Source organism: Clinocottus analis, unplaced genomic scaffold (genome assembly GCF_023055335.1).
Source record: "Clinocottus analis isolate CAN_PGR_092001 unplaced genomic scaffold, fCliAna1.0.p SCAF_4, whole genome shotgun sequence".
Classification (NCBI taxonomy): domain Eukaryota; kingdom Metazoa; phylum Chordata; class Actinopteri; order Perciformes; family Cottidae; genus Clinocottus; species Clinocottus analis.
The window spans coordinates 8,736,868-8,755,191 of NW_027176153.1; the positions used below are offsets into that span (position 1 = coordinate 8,736,868).

The 18,324-nt window shown below is 42.7% G+C and overlaps 2 protein-coding genes across 2 annotated transcripts in view; both read left to right on the forward strand.

Moving 5' to 3' along the window:
* LOC137800375 (collagen alpha-1(XX) chain) overlaps positions 1-13,563 on the forward strand; it is a 31,785-nt gene extending 18,222 nt beyond the window's left edge. The window contains exons 18-42 of the mRNA XM_068597547.1: positions 79-211; positions 1,155-1,300; positions 1,454-1,583; positions 2,737-2,853; positions 3,644-3,790; positions 3,963-4,019; positions 4,667-4,705; positions 4,827-4,965; positions 5,636-5,778; positions 6,524-6,633; positions 7,205-7,363; positions 7,518-7,595; positions 8,233-8,319; positions 8,412-8,465; positions 9,258-9,353; positions 9,469-9,522; positions 9,644-9,697; positions 9,794-9,847; positions 10,266-10,337; positions 10,890-10,925; positions 11,063-11,129; positions 11,226-11,414; positions 11,584-11,661; positions 11,757-11,918; positions 12,724-13,563. Of these exons, the coding sequence (XP_068453648.1) occupies positions 79-211; positions 1,155-1,300; positions 1,454-1,583; positions 2,737-2,853; positions 3,644-3,790; positions 3,963-4,019; positions 4,667-4,705; positions 4,827-4,965; positions 5,636-5,778; positions 6,524-6,633; positions 7,205-7,363; positions 7,518-7,595; positions 8,233-8,319; positions 8,412-8,465; positions 9,258-9,353; positions 9,469-9,522; positions 9,644-9,697; positions 9,794-9,847; positions 10,266-10,337; positions 10,890-10,925; positions 11,063-11,129; positions 11,226-11,414; positions 11,584-11,661; positions 11,757-11,918; positions 12,724-12,752 (2,430 nt within the window). The 3' untranslated portion in view covers positions 12,753-13,563. The remainder of the gene's footprint in view (positions 1-78; positions 212-1,154; positions 1,301-1,453; positions 1,584-2,736; positions 2,854-3,643; positions 3,791-3,962; positions 4,020-4,666; positions 4,706-4,826; positions 4,966-5,635; positions 5,779-6,523; positions 6,634-7,204; positions 7,364-7,517; positions 7,596-8,232; positions 8,320-8,411; positions 8,466-9,257; positions 9,354-9,468; positions 9,523-9,643; positions 9,698-9,793; positions 9,848-10,265; positions 10,338-10,889; positions 10,926-11,062; positions 11,130-11,225; positions 11,415-11,583; positions 11,662-11,756; positions 11,919-12,723) is intronic.
* Positions 13,564-14,288: 725 nt separating this feature from the next.
* On the forward strand, positions 14,289-18,043 carry dpm1 (dolichyl-phosphate mannosyltransferase subunit 1, catalytic). The gene is made up of 9 exons (XM_068597614.1): positions 14,289-14,453; positions 14,753-14,852; positions 15,133-15,166; positions 15,259-15,335; positions 15,908-15,933; positions 16,071-16,166; positions 16,263-16,331; positions 16,443-16,557; positions 17,537-18,043. The coding sequence occupies exons 1-9, from the start codon at positions 14,323-14,325 to the stop codon at positions 17,639-17,641; spliced, it is 753 nt and encodes a 250-aa protein (XP_068453715.1). The 5' UTR covers positions 14,289-14,322; the 3' UTR covers positions 17,642-18,043.
* Positions 18,044-18,324: the final 281 nt, after the last annotated feature.

The following is an 18,324-nucleotide window of genomic DNA, read 5'->3' on the forward strand; positions in this document are numbered from 1 at the left end:
AAAGGACGGGTGGAGGGCATATTGTGTTATAATGATTAACGTCTTTTTCTTCCCCTCCCCTCTGTCTGTTTGTTTTAGCTGAGGGCGGGTGGGGAGAGCGAAGGGGCGATCCTGGAGGGAGTGGAGAACGATAAGGAATACCAGATCTCTTTGTCTGCACTTTATGGAGATGGAGCTCAGAGTGAAGCGGTGGCCACGCGCTACAGCACCCGTGAGTCGCACACACACACACACACACACACACACACACACACACACACACGCTACACAATCAGATACCATCAGCAACATTAGAGAATCATATCCGCACTAAATATCCGCACTAAATAGGAATGTGGGAAGCAAAACAAAGAATCCTCCCGTGAACAATGAGTTTGATTTCTTTTTAGACGTATTACAATATTGGGACTGCTGTTGAGCTGCAATTTACCAGTTAACGGTTTACTAGTTTAGTCTTGTAGTTTTATTCGTCAGGCATCTTGTTATGATCATTTGTTTCACATGTGAAATCCTAATCTTTAAATAGATAGTATCTTACGCTGTTAGACATATGTAGTGAAGTAAAAAGTACAACATTTCCTTTTGAAATGTGGTGAAATAGAAGTAAAAAGTAGCATAAAGGGGAAAATTGTACCTAATTGTTGTACTGAAGTGAACATACTTTGCAATACGTATGTTACATTGTAGCTCTAACCAAAGATATGGTTAATGTCTTCATAAAAGACCATTGTTACAGGGCAAGAAGTGGGAACAGTGACTAAAAATAATCAATAATTTGTATTGCGAACCCAGGTAAATCTAACAATATCTTTACAAACAAAAGTACTTTTTTACTTGTAAATACTCATTTAAAAAGTACTAATATTACTTTATTCATTACTTGGTTTCAAAAGTAATACGTTACCTCAGCATTGTGTTACTTTATTACTTTCACACGTTGACCTCAATCTTCAAACCGCCACAGATTCTTGATGTTTTGAGACCTGGACCTTGGCCGTTGTAGCATGTTCACCTTTTGAGTTTTAGCAGTTCTTCCACAGTATCTCACTCTCTGTATCACACTCTGTCACTCCACTTTGCAACTCCCTCGAGGTGACTGTTGGATTATTGGGGGCTCACAAGTCTCCTTGCTTTTGGTATTTTGTCCCCCGCAGTGTCTGGCGGAGGCCCATCCAGCATATCGGTCTCTGAAGAGACGGCCATCAGCTTGGTGGTCAGCTGGGTCCCTCCGAACGCTCACGTGCTCCAGTACCGCGTGTCCTACACGGCGCTGACTGCATCTGAAGCCCAGGACAGCACCGTGAGTGGGCTGTAAACGCCGCCTTCTCAGCCGCTTTGTCTTTCATCCTGCCGGACAGGAGATTATAGTGCAAAGTAGTCCCGTCACTGTGTGTGGAGCGGATGCTAAACTTAAAAAGCTTGACCCTGGAAGGTGGGTTTCTTTTGTCTACAGGTGCTAGTCCCGGGTGTTGAGAAGCGGGTGATGCTGGAGTCGTTGCAGCCAGATACTCGGTACAGCGTCCTGGTCACCGCCGAGTACCGCAACAGAGAAGGAGGCAGCGGTTCTGCTCAGGGCAAAACGAGTGAGTCACACACTCACTGAAACAAGACACACCGGACTACTTTTTGCTCTGATGTTTTTGCTTTAAAGAAGTCAAAGTTTCGGACCATTCTAGAAACCTCAAACTCAAATGTAAAATGAGGATGTCCACCTTTCTGTTTATCGGGCGTCCAACTCATGTCTCTCTCTATACAACTCACACCAAAAACGAAAATAATAACAACAATACAACAGATTGAAAGAGAGAGTGTGTGTGTGTGTGTTTGTGTGTGTGTGTGTGTGTGTGTGTGTGTGTGTGTGTGTGTGTGTGTGTGTGTGTGTGCGTGTGTGTGTGGGTGTGTGGGTGTGTGTATGCGTGAATCAACAGTATTTTGAGCAAGTTAGTCTTTGAACAATTTTATTCAAGATAAGATATACAAAAAATAAAACAAGGTTATATGTCAATCGCACATGAGCCATAATACAGACAGGAGTGCATTCAGCTGAATGGTTCAGAGCGAGAAATAGAGACACCCACATGGAACAGTTTACCTTGAAAGGAGCACAGGTAATGTGAAAGTAAACACTTTGTCTCTCTGTCCATCTCTAACTATTGACCCAAATTGGACACTGATATCCCATTACACATCTGGTAAATATCAGTTTTTAATCTATATGTTTTCCTTCAGACTACAAATATGATTTATTTTTCTCCGACATCTTTCTCTGAACGTTGCGGATCATTCTGCAGAGCTCTGCATGCAGGACGTCTGTGGGGTGTTTGTCCCATTGGGTGTCGCGATGGTGACTGAGTGGACCCCATACCTCACTACCATACGGCGCAATGGGCTGGATCACATTGTCGAAAAGTTTGCACCGCATTTCAATTGGAATTTGGATGTTATGAAATGTTATTTGAATAGCATAGAGGGCTCTTCTGGCCTTTTCCTTCAGTGCATTCACTGCCAGGCTGAAACTCCCTGAGGCTGTGATAGTCAGGCCCAGATAGATGCAGCTCATGGTGTGTGCTCAGGTGGTACTTCGCAGAGTGAAATTGTATCTGTTCTCCTGGCATCTGGGCCTTTTTTGGGAGATCATGATGTGATTTTTTTCAGGTTTACAGCCCCTCTCTCTCTCTCTCTCTCTCTCTCTCTCTCTCTCTCTCTCTCTCTCTCTCTCTCTCTCTCTCTCTCCAGCAAGTTTGCGGGTGAGCAGTGTGAGTGTGGTCCGGTCAGACCACTCAAGTATCTGTGTGTCTTGGAGGCCCGTGTCTGCTGTCGATGGATATCGTATTGTCATCCAGGCCGTCAAAGGTAACGTTGTGGTCTCATGTCCACGTGTGGTCACGTGGACATGAGTATTAAGTAAAAAAAGTAAAATCCTCCAGAGGTGAAATGCATTTTGCCGTCGCCACCGTGTTTCTGTGTTATGTCACTTGGCTTAAGCAGCACCCGTGCAAATGCAACAAGTAGCTCTGTTTCTTTCTCAGAGCTCCAGCTGGCATGAGCAGGATACTTAAAAAACTGGATTATAACCAGGATACACACATTAATGTAAACACTGTATATTTTAGACTTATACCTGCTACACTATATTCATACTGTATCTGTGTGTAATCATACACACTGTGTATACAAGCTCGTAGCAGGGTTTTCATACCCACGAACCATTTATTTCACATTATTTTAAATTTTTATTTTTTACAGAATTTGTATTGGTTTGCAACAGAAACAAGCGCTTTACTTTTCATCTTATCTGTGGCACACAATTAGAAATATAAAAATAATGGCAGTTGGTGGCTAATCCTGGTTCCAGTTATTCAGAATACATTTCCTAGCTAATAATACTATATTGTCACGTAGTTTTAAATGTAAGTGGGTTTGAGTCACCTTCTTTGAGGGAAAGCTAGGAAATAACTGAAAAGATAATTCTCTCTTGGCCATTGATTATTCTTTATATACTCTTTTCATGCATGTGCACTGCTTGTTGCTCTTCTGGTTCGAAGCCAAACTGCATTTCATTGTCTCAGTAACTGTAAGTAATCTAAAAACTACAAACTTCACGGGTGTGTTTATGTCAAGTCTATGTGTGCGTTGTGTGCAGACCAGCAAGCAAAGGAAGAGACCGTGGACAAGTCCAGCAGCAGTCACTGCTTCACTGATCTGGAACCAGAGACTCTGTATCGCATCAGCGTGCACTCCCTTCTTGGCTCAGCAGAGGGCGCCGCCGTCTCTATTCTGCATCCAACAGGTCTGGCCTGCTTATTATGAATTCCCACATTAAATGCACAAACATAAAATGTGGGAATACATCATTTCTAGCTGGCTTCTTCACTGCTAGTACCTAATTGACTGAACCTTGAAGCCATTCTTAACACTCTTGTTATTTGTTAAATGTGACGTGAATGGATTTGCTTTTACAGCCGCAGCTCCTTCCAGAATTCCCATCCAACCCTGGATGTACCCCATCCACAACGAAGGTGAGTCACGATCACATCGCTGTTATATTCCTCTGTAGAAATGAGTCTCGGTACATTCATTATTTCGGGTCTCTTGGGGACTCGTTATATTCTTGAGTTTAGAAATTCCCAGCGGGCTGCAGGACGGTTCCTGCAGTCCCGAGGACTACATTAGCTTTTGTACTTTTTTCATCCTCTAGACTGGGGGTGGCCAAACCTTTTGGATTGTGGGCCATTTACAGAAAAATATAAAGTTTTCAACCAGATACACTCTGTGCTTTAGACCAGAAAACCCTGTGTACCATAGAAAATCTATCAAAATAACCACGGAAAAAGTACTTAAACATTCAACATTTGACATTACAGTCATTTATTGTTGTTCCCACACCCAAGAAAAAGTATTTCTGTATCTGCTGCCTTTAAATGTAATTTATATGAATTCAATGCTTTTAATCTCTAATTCAGTGCTTGGCCTTGGCATTTATTTGAAACATTATGATCGGCGTAGATCGTCTGGTAATGCGTCAAAATAAAACAGTAGCAGTTCTTCCCTCGAGACATAATCAATATCACCTTTCTTGTCGTGCACCAAGAGCCCCCTCACGAGACTTTCATTTAATTTAACTGCCTCGTTCGTAACGACTCAACGCCGCCCTCTTGTGTTTCAGTCTGCCCTGAAGTCACCATCAGACACAGCATTGTTAAAGGTGAGAAAAACTGTCAAGCTAAAAGGCTCAATTTGAATAATTCATACGTTAGTTTTCCAAAATGTTTAATCTGTTGTCCTCAAAGTTACACCTCTTGTTTTTCTTCTCATCATGGTCTCAGGATTTGACATGATGGAAGCCTTTGGTCTGACTAAGAGAGCTCACTCGTCGGTGGAGGGCGTGGCAGCCGAGCCCTTTGTGTTCAACGTCCTCCCCACCTACACTTTGTACAGAGACGTCCAGCTGACACAGAGCACCAAGTGAGATCATCTCTCCCGCTGCTTTGAACTCACTTTATTTATTAGTGTGTATTTACACACCAAGATCCACGAATGAAACGTTTGCCTTCAGTCTCACTTTAATACTGATACCTCTACATGACCGACATAAGCAAAAGAAGCCATGCTCACTCCAGGGCCATTTTGAGTTATTGATTTATTCCTGAAACGATTAAGAAAGCGTTTCTGAGGATAACACTGGCTGACGCCTGATAACTGCAAATCCAATACGGATTATAAATATATTGTGGCGTCTGGGCGTCACAAAAAAGAGATCGAAAAACAATTAAACTGTGTTTCTTGTTCAAACACGAGAATTTATGTAAAGTAGCAAGAAAAAATGCATAAATCATAAATGAATTGTTTGTGAAAGGCTCAGGCTGGATGTCAGACGTGTAATCGACGGCTGTTACACTTTTGCTCATTTTTAATGAGCCTCCATCACTCGGAGCGTGATCCTGTAATGCTCGATCTCGATGTCTCGAGGCTGTGAAACTTAAGACTTCCATATTGTGTCTGGTTAATTGTGGCTTTTACGTCTTCCTGGGCTCCTGTATTTACTGTTCATCATGCTTCCAAAAGTGTTGATCGTGTATTTGCACACACATGACCTGGGTCCCCTTTATCTTTCACTTCCCTCTCCCCCTCCAAGGTTCATCCACCCTGCAGGTTTCTCTCCAGAACACACCATCAGCATCGCCTTCCGCGTGTTGCAGGACACGCCCCGCGAGCCCTTCGCCCTCTGGCAGCTCACTGACAACGACTTCCAGCCGAAGATGGGAGTGGTGCTCGACCGTGAGTTACCTCCATTTCCCAATCCTCAAGCAACTTTATCGTCCCTGTCGTCCCATGTTCGGTCACAAGAGCTTTATTTTGTGGTCAGGGCCTCTCGTCAGATGGCTGGAGTCACTTCCTGCTCTTTTGCTATGTTTTGAGCATGGTTTATGTTTTTTTTTATAGAGCTAGAGCAATTACATGATGAATTGATTAGTAATCAACACAACAATGATCTACATTGTATTTTTTTTTTGGTTTTGTTCCAACTACTTCATTTTTAAGGATCAGCTGGTTTTCTTTGTGTAATGTAATAATAAGCTTAATATCTCTTTGGGCCGCTTTCTTCTGTGCAGTGATACGGTTGCTGGGTGTAGTTCGGTAGAAAGAAAGTAGTTCCGACATGAAACACAAACACAATGTAGATCTATAAATAGCACAACAGTTTAGATGAAAATGTCTTATTTTATTGGGTGCACAGTCCCCAATATAATTATTTAATATGCGTTGCAGACAGCCAGAATCCAAAAGATGGAGGCTTCACAGTAAAAAGACGATAAAACTATAAAAAGACTAGCTCCATCTATCCAATCTGGTACCTTCTAAAGATGTAAAAACGAATAAATACATTCTGTAAATAGAAACAACGGTAAGTTTTTAAACACCTTGCTGCAGCACAGTGCCATCTTCAGGGTCCCTGTGCGTTATGCTGGACACCGTGTGAGTTAAGAAGTTGATCTTCTTTTTTCTGTGGTGCTCTCCACAGCTACCACCAAGCATCTGGTGTACTTCAGTCTGGACTACAGGGGGGAAGTGCAGGAACTGACCTTCGACCAGCGGGAGGTCCACCGGCTGTTCTACGGCAGTTTTCACAAGGTGAGATGAGAAACACTTGGATGGATAGAAAGTCATTTAGCCTGAAAAGAAAAAAAACACAGATGTTGTGTTTTCAGTATACTTACTTCCAGCTACCTTGTCATCTTTGTGCGCTCTCCAATAAAACAGAAATGTCAAGACATGTAAGAAGAAGAAAGCGCATGTTGGAAAGGTTTGAGATAAGCGCGCAGTGTAATCGCAGCAGCTGTCCCAAGTCGGGCTGAGAAAATACAATATGAATACACGGCTGACACGTCCAGCAGCGGTGATTATGACATGCGTCAAGAAGGCAGTTAAGGCGCTTCAAAAACATGAGCGCCTGATCGCTGCAATTAGAATCTAAACGTTCTCTGAGTGGCGGCTCAGTCGAATCCTGAACACACAGACGCGTAGACACACAATATTTTTAGATTTTGGCTTTTCCGGATGATAGTGTTTTCTGACCCCGAAACCTAATCAAAGTAAGACAAAGGGCGACGATAGGAGGCTGAAGGTGCTTGGGGAGCAGAGGGGGAATGTCTACCCAGTGAATGTGACCGCCTGGTTCTAATATAATAACTTTGATTGGCAGGTTCACCTGTCGGTCAGCCAGGTAAGTGTGTCCCTGTCTGTGGACTGCCAGCGTGTGGGTGAGAGACCGGCCCGCCCATTAGGCAGCCTACCGACCGACGGCTTTGAGATGCTGGGGAAACTGGTGAAGACCAGAGGACCCAATAGTGGATCCGCACCGGTACGTTTTTATTCTGTTTGATATATATATATATATATATATATATATATATATATATATATATATATATATATATATATATATATATATATATATAAACTGGTAGTCTTTCTTCTGTCCGGTGCTCATCCCTTGTGTTCTCCATTGTTTCCAGTTCCAGCTGCAGTCCTTTGAGATCGTCTGCAACACCACGTGGTCTTTAGAGGACACCTGCTGTGACTTGCCGGGGATGGTCAGTCTGTTCCCATTCATATTTACTTTTATTCAGCTCCATCTTGCTAAATAACTGATGCTGTGTTTCAACACATTTTTATTTATTTAATGTTTATTTGTATGGGTACAAGTTTGTAGCACGACCCAATGCCACACAACACAAATTGAAAATACACAAAGCGCTACAACAAGTAGACAAGAGATGGTGCAAAACACAAACTCAACAAGAAATCACAGAGGGAACAATATAAAATACAAACTCTTTAGATTAGATCTTTAAATTGAAGCCATTTGGCTTCTATTGAGGGGCGAGCTCTCGAAGAAAAGCAGACCTAACGTTGAGTGTAACACGTGAGTTCTCCAGCCAGATGCCTCGGACTGTAAATGATGTGACAGCTGCGTACAAGTATAACAAGCTGAGTGTTGACTTCAAATGTTTCCACTGCTTAACTCTCGGCAGCCCCTTGTGGAATAAAAATGACTCTTTAAACTGATTATACATCCGAAAACTGTTACTCATACCTCAAATGCCTGCACCCTCACTTCCTTCTCACACAATCCTGTCACTTTCATCACTTTTCTTTCCAAGTGGTTACACGACAGGGATGAATTCTGACCTAATGTCTTTGCCGTCGATGTCTGTCTGTGTGTGTCAGAGAGACGAGGAGAGCTGTCCCGTCCCGGCGTACACCTGCACCTGCTCCTCCGACATCCCCGGAGCCTCCGGTTTCCCCGGACCAAATGTAAGTCACCGCGAGACCTCATTTGTACGTGTGATCCAGCTGTTTAACAACATATTGACTTTTATTCTGCGGCCTTTTCCCCTCCCCTCCAGGGAAAGCCAGGTACTCGTGGTGAGAAAGGCGAAAAGGGCGAGCAAGGCCCAAAGGTGAGATGGACATATTTCTTCATGCTTAGTAAGATTTAGAAACGAGAGCGTTGCACAGTGATGTGAGGGTGAAGCCAGCACTACAGCAGATAGTTTAGATTGGTTTGGTTTGGTTTAGTTACTTTGGCTTAGTTTAGATTTGTTGTATATATTTATGCACAAGAACCAGATGCACTCTGTTTTGTGTTTGTAGGAAAACGCTAACTTTCACCACTTGTCCAACCACTTGTTCACCACTTGTGTTAAGTAGAAATAAAATGGAAAAATGAATACATTTACAGTAAAATACACAAGATAAAAAAATACAGGTGTGTCTTTTGTGGTTTCAGGGGTAAGAACAAATATCCTGTAATCGTCAGTTAGCAAATTTGCACTTTTTACTTTCTTTTTAAATTTCTTGCCACCATAACGATAGTGTTTGCACCAACGTGGGAGCAGAGCTGCTGCTATGGCTGTGTGGATGCGGCACAGCTCTACTTTGGTTCTCACATAATTGCATTAGCATTGGAAGCTACTCACCACCTCTTGACTTTTTTCGTCGGCAGAGGTGCACAAAATCTCTGCAAATCAGAAAACTCCTTTTCATTCAGGTCTTGCCTCTGTTCATCTGCGACATGTTCTCCTTCCATTCACTGCGGCTCGATCCGTGCCTCACAATCGCCGATGTGATTCTGAACAACTACGCCATCCACATGATCTGGGGATTTATCAGTAAAATCCTTTGGGTTTTAGTTCGAGGTGCGCCTTGGAGCTCCAACCTGATGTCTTCAAGTTAGTTTCTCTGTGTTTCAGGGGGAGGTGGGTCCTCCAGGAAAGGGAGGGCTTGAGGGAGGTCTTGGGCCCCTGGGCAGCACAGGCCCCCGAGGCATCGCTGTGCAAGGTAAAGCGGTGAGTGACCTTCTTAGTTTCAAATACGTGCCTGGTGTTATTAAACATTGTCTTCTGGACTCATGAATCCAGGATGTTGTATTCAACGGTTGTGTTTTCTTATTCAACTCTTTAGGGTCCACCTGGTGCAAGAGGGGCAAAGGGAGATCCTGGGCGACCAGGGGTCCAGGTGAGTCTAAACCGAGTCACCAAATTACAGAAATAGGAGAGGGAACACTTTTTAACTTCCTCTTTTCCCCGTGCTGTTGTGTTTGAACCCATTCAAACCTCACTGCTGTCTTTCTGCGCAGGGTTTACCAGGACCTCCAGGTCCAGCAGGAGAGGTGGGGCCTTCAGGCCCTCAGGTGAGCTGCTGCTTGATCCCAGAACGCCACATGTCAGCGATGACCCTCCGTCTTTTTTTTCATTTGTCCTCCTCTCTCTGCATTGTGTGTACACAGGGCATCAGGGGGCTCGAAGGAAACATCGGTGGACCAGGCCTTACCGGACCCCGGGTAAGATTGGATTTAATTTTAGAGCCTCTACAATTTTTGACTTTAGTGTCACTGTTGGATCAGAATTCGACTGTGACCAACATTTTGGTCCATGACACAGACTTTGAAAAAGTAATATCTTAATTGCCATGAAATCTTGTGTGGCCATTTGGACACATTCAATTTACTGAGAATGAATGAGCCGTTTACATTTTGGTCACGTTATGAGCTTTCCTCTATCACCACCCTCAGGCCAAAACCTGGCATTCCCCTCTCTGAGCTGTACTGCCCTGTATGACACAGTATGAAACCTCAGAGTGGTCAGAATCTATATATATGTACTGTATATTCCAATGAATCATATTGTAACTCAGGGAACAGCATCTCTGCCTATATGTCATGTGTCTCTTCGAAACATCCATCTATTTGTATTTTCCAGGGTTTCCAGGGAATGCCCGGACACCCGGGGCCGATAGGGGACAGGGGCTTCTCAGGATCTGTGGGACCTACGGTAAGACGAGAAGGACAAATTATATCTGTGCCAGGAGCACTTTTGGTAATTTCGTGGTCACAATTACCTGTGGCTCACTCGGACACAAGATGCAATCAGAAAAAATGCTTTATCATACCTTAGAGGTTGACCAGTGAGAGGCTGTGATGATCCTGTCCAAACACACACGCTCCTTTCATCCCCCTAAACACAGAGCGCTCACCGTCATGACGCACTGACAGTTTGTGATCCACAACTTCAAACTTGATGACGTACAAAATTACATGATCATTCTACATTTCACTACAAATATCCATTAATCATTCTACATTTGATGAACCCTTCTGGACATGGTGAAGAGCTGATGTTCAGCTGGTTTTCTCTTCTGAACCCAGCAGTGCTTTTAAAGCTGGTCAACTTGCGATATCAGATGTTGTCCTCCTCTTTCACACACACACCGGCATCCCGTGAGTTGCTCTCAAAGTTTGAGAGGAAGGGGGAAGGTGAGGAGGTGAGAGATCAGGGAGGAGCCTTGGTGATAATCTTCACACTTGTGTATCTGTCGCTTCACAGGGTCTGCCGGGGGGTAAAGGAGAGCGCGGAGAGAAGGTGGGTTATGTAAAATCTTTATCGTAAAATACATCGTCTCACTGCAAGAGGGCCACATTTAGTCATTGCTCTTTATCTACATGGATATACATTTCATTTCATGATGTAATTTGGTGAAATCTGCTGATGTTTAACAGGGAGAACCTCAGTCTATGGCCATGATCTACCAACTGGTCACACAGGCCTGTGAGCAACTGGTGCATAGTAAGTTCTCACTTTAGCGAGCACGGATGTCTGCATGGTTCACTCGCTCGTTTTAACTTCGAAAGAAATGCAAACTTTTTTGTGTGTGTTTTTCAGAGGAGGTGTTGAAGCTCGACATGTTCATTAACGAGATGAGTCGCAAGCCTGCTCCTATTGAGGAGCCGGTGGGGCCCCCCGGGGAACCTGGTATACCAGGGCCCAAGGGCCCACCGGGCGCCAGGGGCACCCTTGGGCGTGTCGGCCTAAGGGGGACCCCCGGCAGGAGTGCATATCCAGGAGAGCAGGGTGAGACTCCCATCTTGAGGTTTATTGAAATGAAAACTATCACACACAAATATCCTTGTTGTGTGAAGCCACTCTAAATAGAAGTCTGGGCATTTATACAAGTTTTAGGCTCCAGTGTAATATTATTGTAGGTTTTGACTATGCTGACGTCTCTCTTTTTTCTCTGCAGGAAGAAGAGGTATGCAAGGACAGAAAGGTGATGCAGGGTCCAATGTCCAGGGGCCCCCAGGTGTCAAAGGATTTGCAGGTACCTCTCTAGTCATACCTTTGTAATGTTATTCATCCATTGTGAATCACCAGCACACAACCCTGTGCTGATGTGTGCATTGTGTGTGTCTGTAGGTCCTCCCGGGGAGTCCAAGCTGGGGAGCTTAGGTTCCAAAGGAGAAGATGGCAATCCAGGTCCCCAAGGGATCGCCGGACCTCCTGGACAGCCAGGCGAGGGCGGACCGTCGGGGGTGTGTGACAGCAGTGGAGGCTGTCAACGGGTTCCCCAGCAACCAGGTTAGCTACCAGGAAAGGTCCACAGACAGAATGACTCACAGCCGCATAATATTAATAAAAATAATAATGTTGAACTTTGAAGATCCATGTCCGGGAAACTTGCACTGGTGCGTTCAATAAAAGGGATTAGCTGTTGTGGGTTCAGTATTGTAAGTTGGCTAAATCACTCAACTTCTACCTCAGGCGTCTTGGACCGCCCATGCGGTCCATTTTCTCGAACAAACCATTGCTTTTCCTACTGAACAGGTATACAATATATTTTTTGGGGCCACAACAAGCTGTAAATGCAACATTGACATTAACCTTATGCAGTATCGTAAGAGTGAAAGTGTGAGCAAACAGTTGCCTCGTTACAAATCCAGCAGACACAGAGCAACAGTCTTTGTGACCTGATGAATTTAAGTCCAATATTTACTTTGTTTTCAGCTCTTGTTTGGTCTACACCAACTCCTGGGGGAAACACCTGGCTCTTTAGGAGCTAGTCGCAAACAGTGTCTGTCAGCTGTTTAGTTGATGAGCAGGTAGTGTACAGTGTATAGTTTACCAGCTGCTGTCTGCTGCGGCCCAAATCGACGCGATAAGAGCGGTGAGAGTGAATAAAAACTGTAAAACATTGTTGCGAATGAAGCCAAAACAAAGCTGTGTATTGCTGAAGGCAATCACTATAAGCGACCACTTTGACTGTAACCATGTCCGCTACGTGTCATTAATTTATTGCCTAAACGATTTGCCAACACTACTGAGTACAGTGTGAACGCGGTCTTGTACGCATTTGACACTTTTTGTATGCACTCTCTTCACACAGAGGACCCTTATTATGCCTACCAGCCCTGAGCGGATATTAACGAGCAGGCAGCAACGCTAAGGTGACGGACGTCGGTTTGAAATGACTATGGTTCCTTTGGAGCTAAATGCCAGACCAGGAATGGAGCTTAAACAAAATAAAAGCACCCCTGAAGAGGTTTGCTGCAATGAACTTGCTACAGGCTGATGCTGAAGCTCCACAAGCTTCATCACGGAAAAGGAAACAACAGAGTGAGGATCTCTCTCCCGGATTTCTGATGTTACCATTGTCTTTGACTTTTGAAAGAAATGACTGAGAAAAGAACCAAGAATAAGTAGAACGCTCTCTAATATAGAATAGTGATGAATGAACGAACAGATAGCATCATAAAGGAACATATTTTGTCATTGGGATCAGTCAAGTGTTGTCTTATCCACCATATTCGCACTGAAACCTTTTATTACTATGATTATGCATTCAAGCACTGTATCGATGCCCAGTAGTTTAGCCCTCTGTGTTACATTTTTACATATTTCATTTGCCATTCTAACCTTAACTGCCTCAATGATGATGAAAATGTATAATCCATGGCGTAAAAGCTTAATTTTGTTCCATGGTATAAATGATACTGTGAGAATCTCCTTTGTCTTGTGTATGATACCTTGTATATTGTTTATTATAGTCACTGTATACAGTTATTCATTTATGATATTTTATACTGCAACTTTTTGTATTGAAAAATTCTGTTTACATTTTCCAGTTTTAATAGGGTTCAGGTGATAAACTGTGTGTGTGTGTGTGTGTGTGTGTGTGTGTGTGTGTGTGTGTGTGTGTGTGTGTGTGTGTGTGTGTGTGTGTGTGTCTGAGTAAGATTTTTTTTACCCTGTTAATAAAATTTCTTTAATATGTGTCTAATGAAGAAGTGTGTGTTTTGTTTTTAAAATGTGTCTATACTGAGCGACAGGGTACTTAAGTGGAGTAAAATTATATTTCTGCATTTCAGCAAGCTTGTCGTGCTAAAATGTCGGAACGGTGGCGAAGAGATAATTGTTTCCAGTGGTGTCTATTTTGAAGAGCACAATAGAAGTTCCTGTTCTAGCCCCAGCGCCATTGTTAAGTTAGCCTCCGTGGTACATGCAGTTTCCGGTTTTGTCGGAATTTTTTGTTTATTTTTCAAAATAAAGACAACCATGTTTCGTCACCGCATAAAATCAGTAAAGAATATCTACTGGTACAACGTACAAGTTAGGTTAGTTGTAATGAGCCTGTAGGGGCGTCATTGAGTGATGCTTCCTATCATCATGTGAGTGAAGTAAGGTCAGAATCGCTGTCAAATTTTCATTGGAACATAATGCCAGTACTAAAGATGAACAAACTCGCTTACTATACTTATGTATATGTTTGTGTTCTCTGTGATATTTTTCCTGCACTGTTTCACTATTGCTGATGTAAACAGGCTGGCTGTGGTTGTTTGTTAAGAAAAACATGAAACATGTATGCCATCCATTGTATTTGTCAGTAGTTACGCCGATATTAAACTTATTTTGAAAATCAAACCGGATGTTGTAGCACGCTTTAACTTTACACAGTGGGGTTGCCTGGTCGTAGTTCCACGTCGCTATGGCAAGCCGAAAAACGTCGCCCCCAAACCGGGATAGTGAGGACAAATACTCAATACTATTACCGACCTACAACGAAAGGGAAAACCTCCCCTTGATAGTGTGGCTTTTGGTGAAATATTTTGGTGAAAGGTAAGTCCCGTGGAGCCAGCAAAGCTCTCGGCTATAGCTAGCTAGCACCACAGTTGTGGTAGCTAAGTTAGCTAATGCCTGACAGTGATGAGCTGTCACTAAACCAGAGGGAGACGAGGACGACGCTCCATCTCTGACCTCCGAGATGTGTTTATCTGAAATGTTCGAGTGGAAACAATTTTCATGGGAACTAGCTGGCTCTAACACACGTTTTGTAGTTACTGATTTTGAGTGTGTGTGTGTGTGTGTGTGTGTGTGTGTGTGTGTGTGTGTGTGTGTGTGTGTGTTTATGTTTACAGTGGCTTCAACTACGAGATCATTGTTATTGATGACGGAAGTCCAGATGGGACACTGGAGGTGGCAGAGCAGTTGCAGAAAATCTATGGAGAGGATAAAATAGTAAGTAAAGAACCCCCGGCCCTTCCCTCACAGTGTTGACACTGGGCATCACGTTGCAGACTCCTTCTTTGTGAGGAGCCAAACAATGCATTTCTTACAATTTTGTAAAGTATTAGAGTTGATCAACATGCTGTAACACCTTCACAGAGACAACAACTGACGTGTGACTGTCATTGTTGTCAATGGAGCATGTCTCTGTCACATTAACCGTTGTTTCCAGTCAAATAATAGTGCGTGGGATCTTCACGCAGACTCGTAATCTCTCTTTTCTGTGGTTCAGCTTCTACGACCAAGAGCGAAGAAATTAGGCCTTGGTAAGTTCAAAACTGTGAAAAACAAACAAATGGTGTATTCATTCTCGTAACCTTTGCCAACCGCTGATGGGCTCCTATGATTCCTTCCAAAGGCACGGCGTACATACACGGCATGAAGCACGCCACTGGGAACTTTGTCATTATCATGGACGCAGATCTTTCCCATCATGTGAGTTATTTGTGTGTGTGCAATAAGTCCGCATGAAGCTGATTCTAGTGCCAACTAATATTTTCATTATTGATTAGTCTGCTAATTTAAAAATATATATATATTTTTTGTTTACAATTAATTAATTGTTGGGTCTATACAATATTATAAATTATAGAGAAATCAACAATTTCCCACTGTGACATTATCTTAAAGCTCAACATGCAGTCTGCAAATTACTTGCTTTGTCTGAACAACAGTTAAATCTATTGTCACACAAGACAGATACAAATCCTCACGAGCTGGTGCCAGAGATGGAATTTTTCCTTAAGAATTAACAACACTAATCGATCATCAAAATAGTTACCAACCAGTTCAAACGATAAACCCATGAATCCTTTTCAATCATCATTTCAGCTGAATTTGCAATAGGAGTAGTATCTGGATTCTGCGCCATTTTTCTTTCCAACACTCCTCTCCCTCTCGTGCCTAAAATGTCCAATATTCGTTAATGTAATTTTAATATTATGTGAATATAAAATCAAAGTTATGGCAGAATATTATTTGATTGCTTTTTGTCTCTTTTTTTTCAGCCCAAATTCATCCCAGAATTTATTGAGTAAGTGTTATTTATTTTTTTTAAACCATATTTCAATTTCTATTCACAGAATCAAATTTCTGAATACATAAACTATAGTGCCTCAAATGACCGGAAGATAAATTCTTCTCTCCAAACCCGTTTTGTTCGTTTGACAGAAAGCAGAAGGAAGGTAATTACGACCTGGTGTCGGGTACCCGTTACCAAGGGAACGGGGGCGTATATGGCTGGGACCTGCGCAGGAAACTCATCAGGTAGCTGCACGTGATCAACTTCACTTCCCACCCGTCCGTCTTGCGAACAATGTTTGATTCTCCTCTCTGTCTTCTCTCACATTCTCTCGTTCACAGTCGGGGAGCCAACTTTTTGAGTCAGGTGTTGTTGAGACCCGGCGCTTCGGACCTCACGGGCAGCTTCAGGTAAGTGGAGCGAGTGTCAGGAAATGAGCGCCACTGACTTTTCCAACAGACCACTGGGGGTGTGTTATCTCACACACGTGCTGTTTTTTTTTCCCCCATCACTGGCGTCAGGTTGTATAAGAAGTCGGTGCTTGAGAGTCTGGTTGAGCGGTGCGTGTCCAAAGGGTACGTCTTCCAGATGGAGATGATTGTCCGCGCCAGACAGCTCAACTATACAGTCGGTGAAGTGAGTCCCTAATTCTTTCATTGATTCATTTATTTATTGGGGGGTAAAAAATGTACCGAGTACACTTAAAGTTGTGTGGTGATAATATTTCTTGAGATTTCCATTTTAACCCCACGTTTGTATGTGAAAAGTATTAGAAATCAGGTTTTTATCAATCCATTTTCAGAAAGAAAAAAAAAGTGTAAATTCACTGCTGTTTCTGCATCCAGATGACATTGTCTTGATCTATTTAAAAAATAATGATAATAACACTACACTTAGACAGGAGGTGTTAACAATCTTCATTTGAGTAAAGATTTTGCAGCCAACTTGAGTAGTTCAGAGGGTATTCAATCTGTTTTTTTAAATTTTTTAATTGAATACTTAAATGTCTCTTTACAGGACTTCTACTAAGGCAATGAAGTAGTCCCTGAATATGAGATATGACTTTACAGATCCCTCCTCTGCATTGTGGTGTTTGCTTTATGGCTTTTTACTGGTTACACACATAGACTTCAATGGGAAAGGTTAAATTCACTGTGTTTTTGATTCTACACAGTGCCTTTTGTTTATACGCCCTCTGGCGTTTTGGAGGATAATGCAGCACAGGGAGTGTAAACGTCTCCATTCATGCCAAGCGCGAGTATAAACAGAGATTTGGTTTCCTAGCATAAGTTGCCTGAGTAACTGAGCTTGAACTATGTTGAATTAGCTTCTTGGAGCGGAATCAACGGGAAAAAAATCGGGCTAAAATGTTCATTACTGTTCCAAAACTTAAGAATAAACTGATTTAATGTCTGTGGTTTTATTAACTGACAGGGTTTTAAATACTTTCTCACTACAATAACTGGTGTAAAAATAGCGAATTTGAACATTTTAGTTTAGTTTAACCCCTCAAGATGTAAAAGAGAAGCCAGCGTTGTGACCCTAAATCTCTGATTTTCAATGCAAACTGAAAAAAAGACAAAACAAACAAATCTCTTCTTCTCCCAAACAACAGGTGCCTATTTCCTTCGTGGATCGAGTTTATGGAGAGTCCAAACTTGGAGGGAATGAGATTGTGTCATTCGCGAAAGGATTAATCACACTCTTCGCCACGACATGATCAGTATTAAGTTTGGACGTCCCACAGTCATTGAGTGCTCCTTTTCAGTCTTAAAGGTGCTGTCTTTAATTCAGTGCTATCAGAATTTCAATAGAAGGGACAGAGCACCACTTGCCCTCATGGTCAGACTCTGACATATCAACAAGCAACAAGGGAGACTTCCCCCGTTAGCAGTTAATAGAAAGTAATTTGCTGTCAGTAGTCGTCTCCGAATACCGAAGGAACATAGTGCTTTACATTCCCATCAGCCCCTGAACAAAGCACATGGTGTCTCATCATTCCCAGTCCAGACAGCTGACTGAACGCTACATAAACACAGTTGTCAGATGGGTGTCAAGTACAAGTTCTACTGCTACACCTGTGATTGTTTGTATGCAAATAAACAGGATTTTTTTTTTGTCATTCTGATCTCTTTTTTTCCCCTTTACAATAAGTCAAAACCTATATGGACTACGGAGAGCCACCGCCTGCCAACTCTTTGCTGAGGCAGTAGCGGTTGTACATGCCTCTTGAATTTAGTAATGGAAATGCCATTTGAGAGGGAGGGGATCACAGCAGGATGAATATTAATGAATTAATAAATACTAAAAAATACACGGGTGACAATCAACATCCCGCTTTGCTTCTTTCACCAATGAATGCCGTGGGCAAAGCAGGATTATCAAGCCCTGATAGCTCCTGGT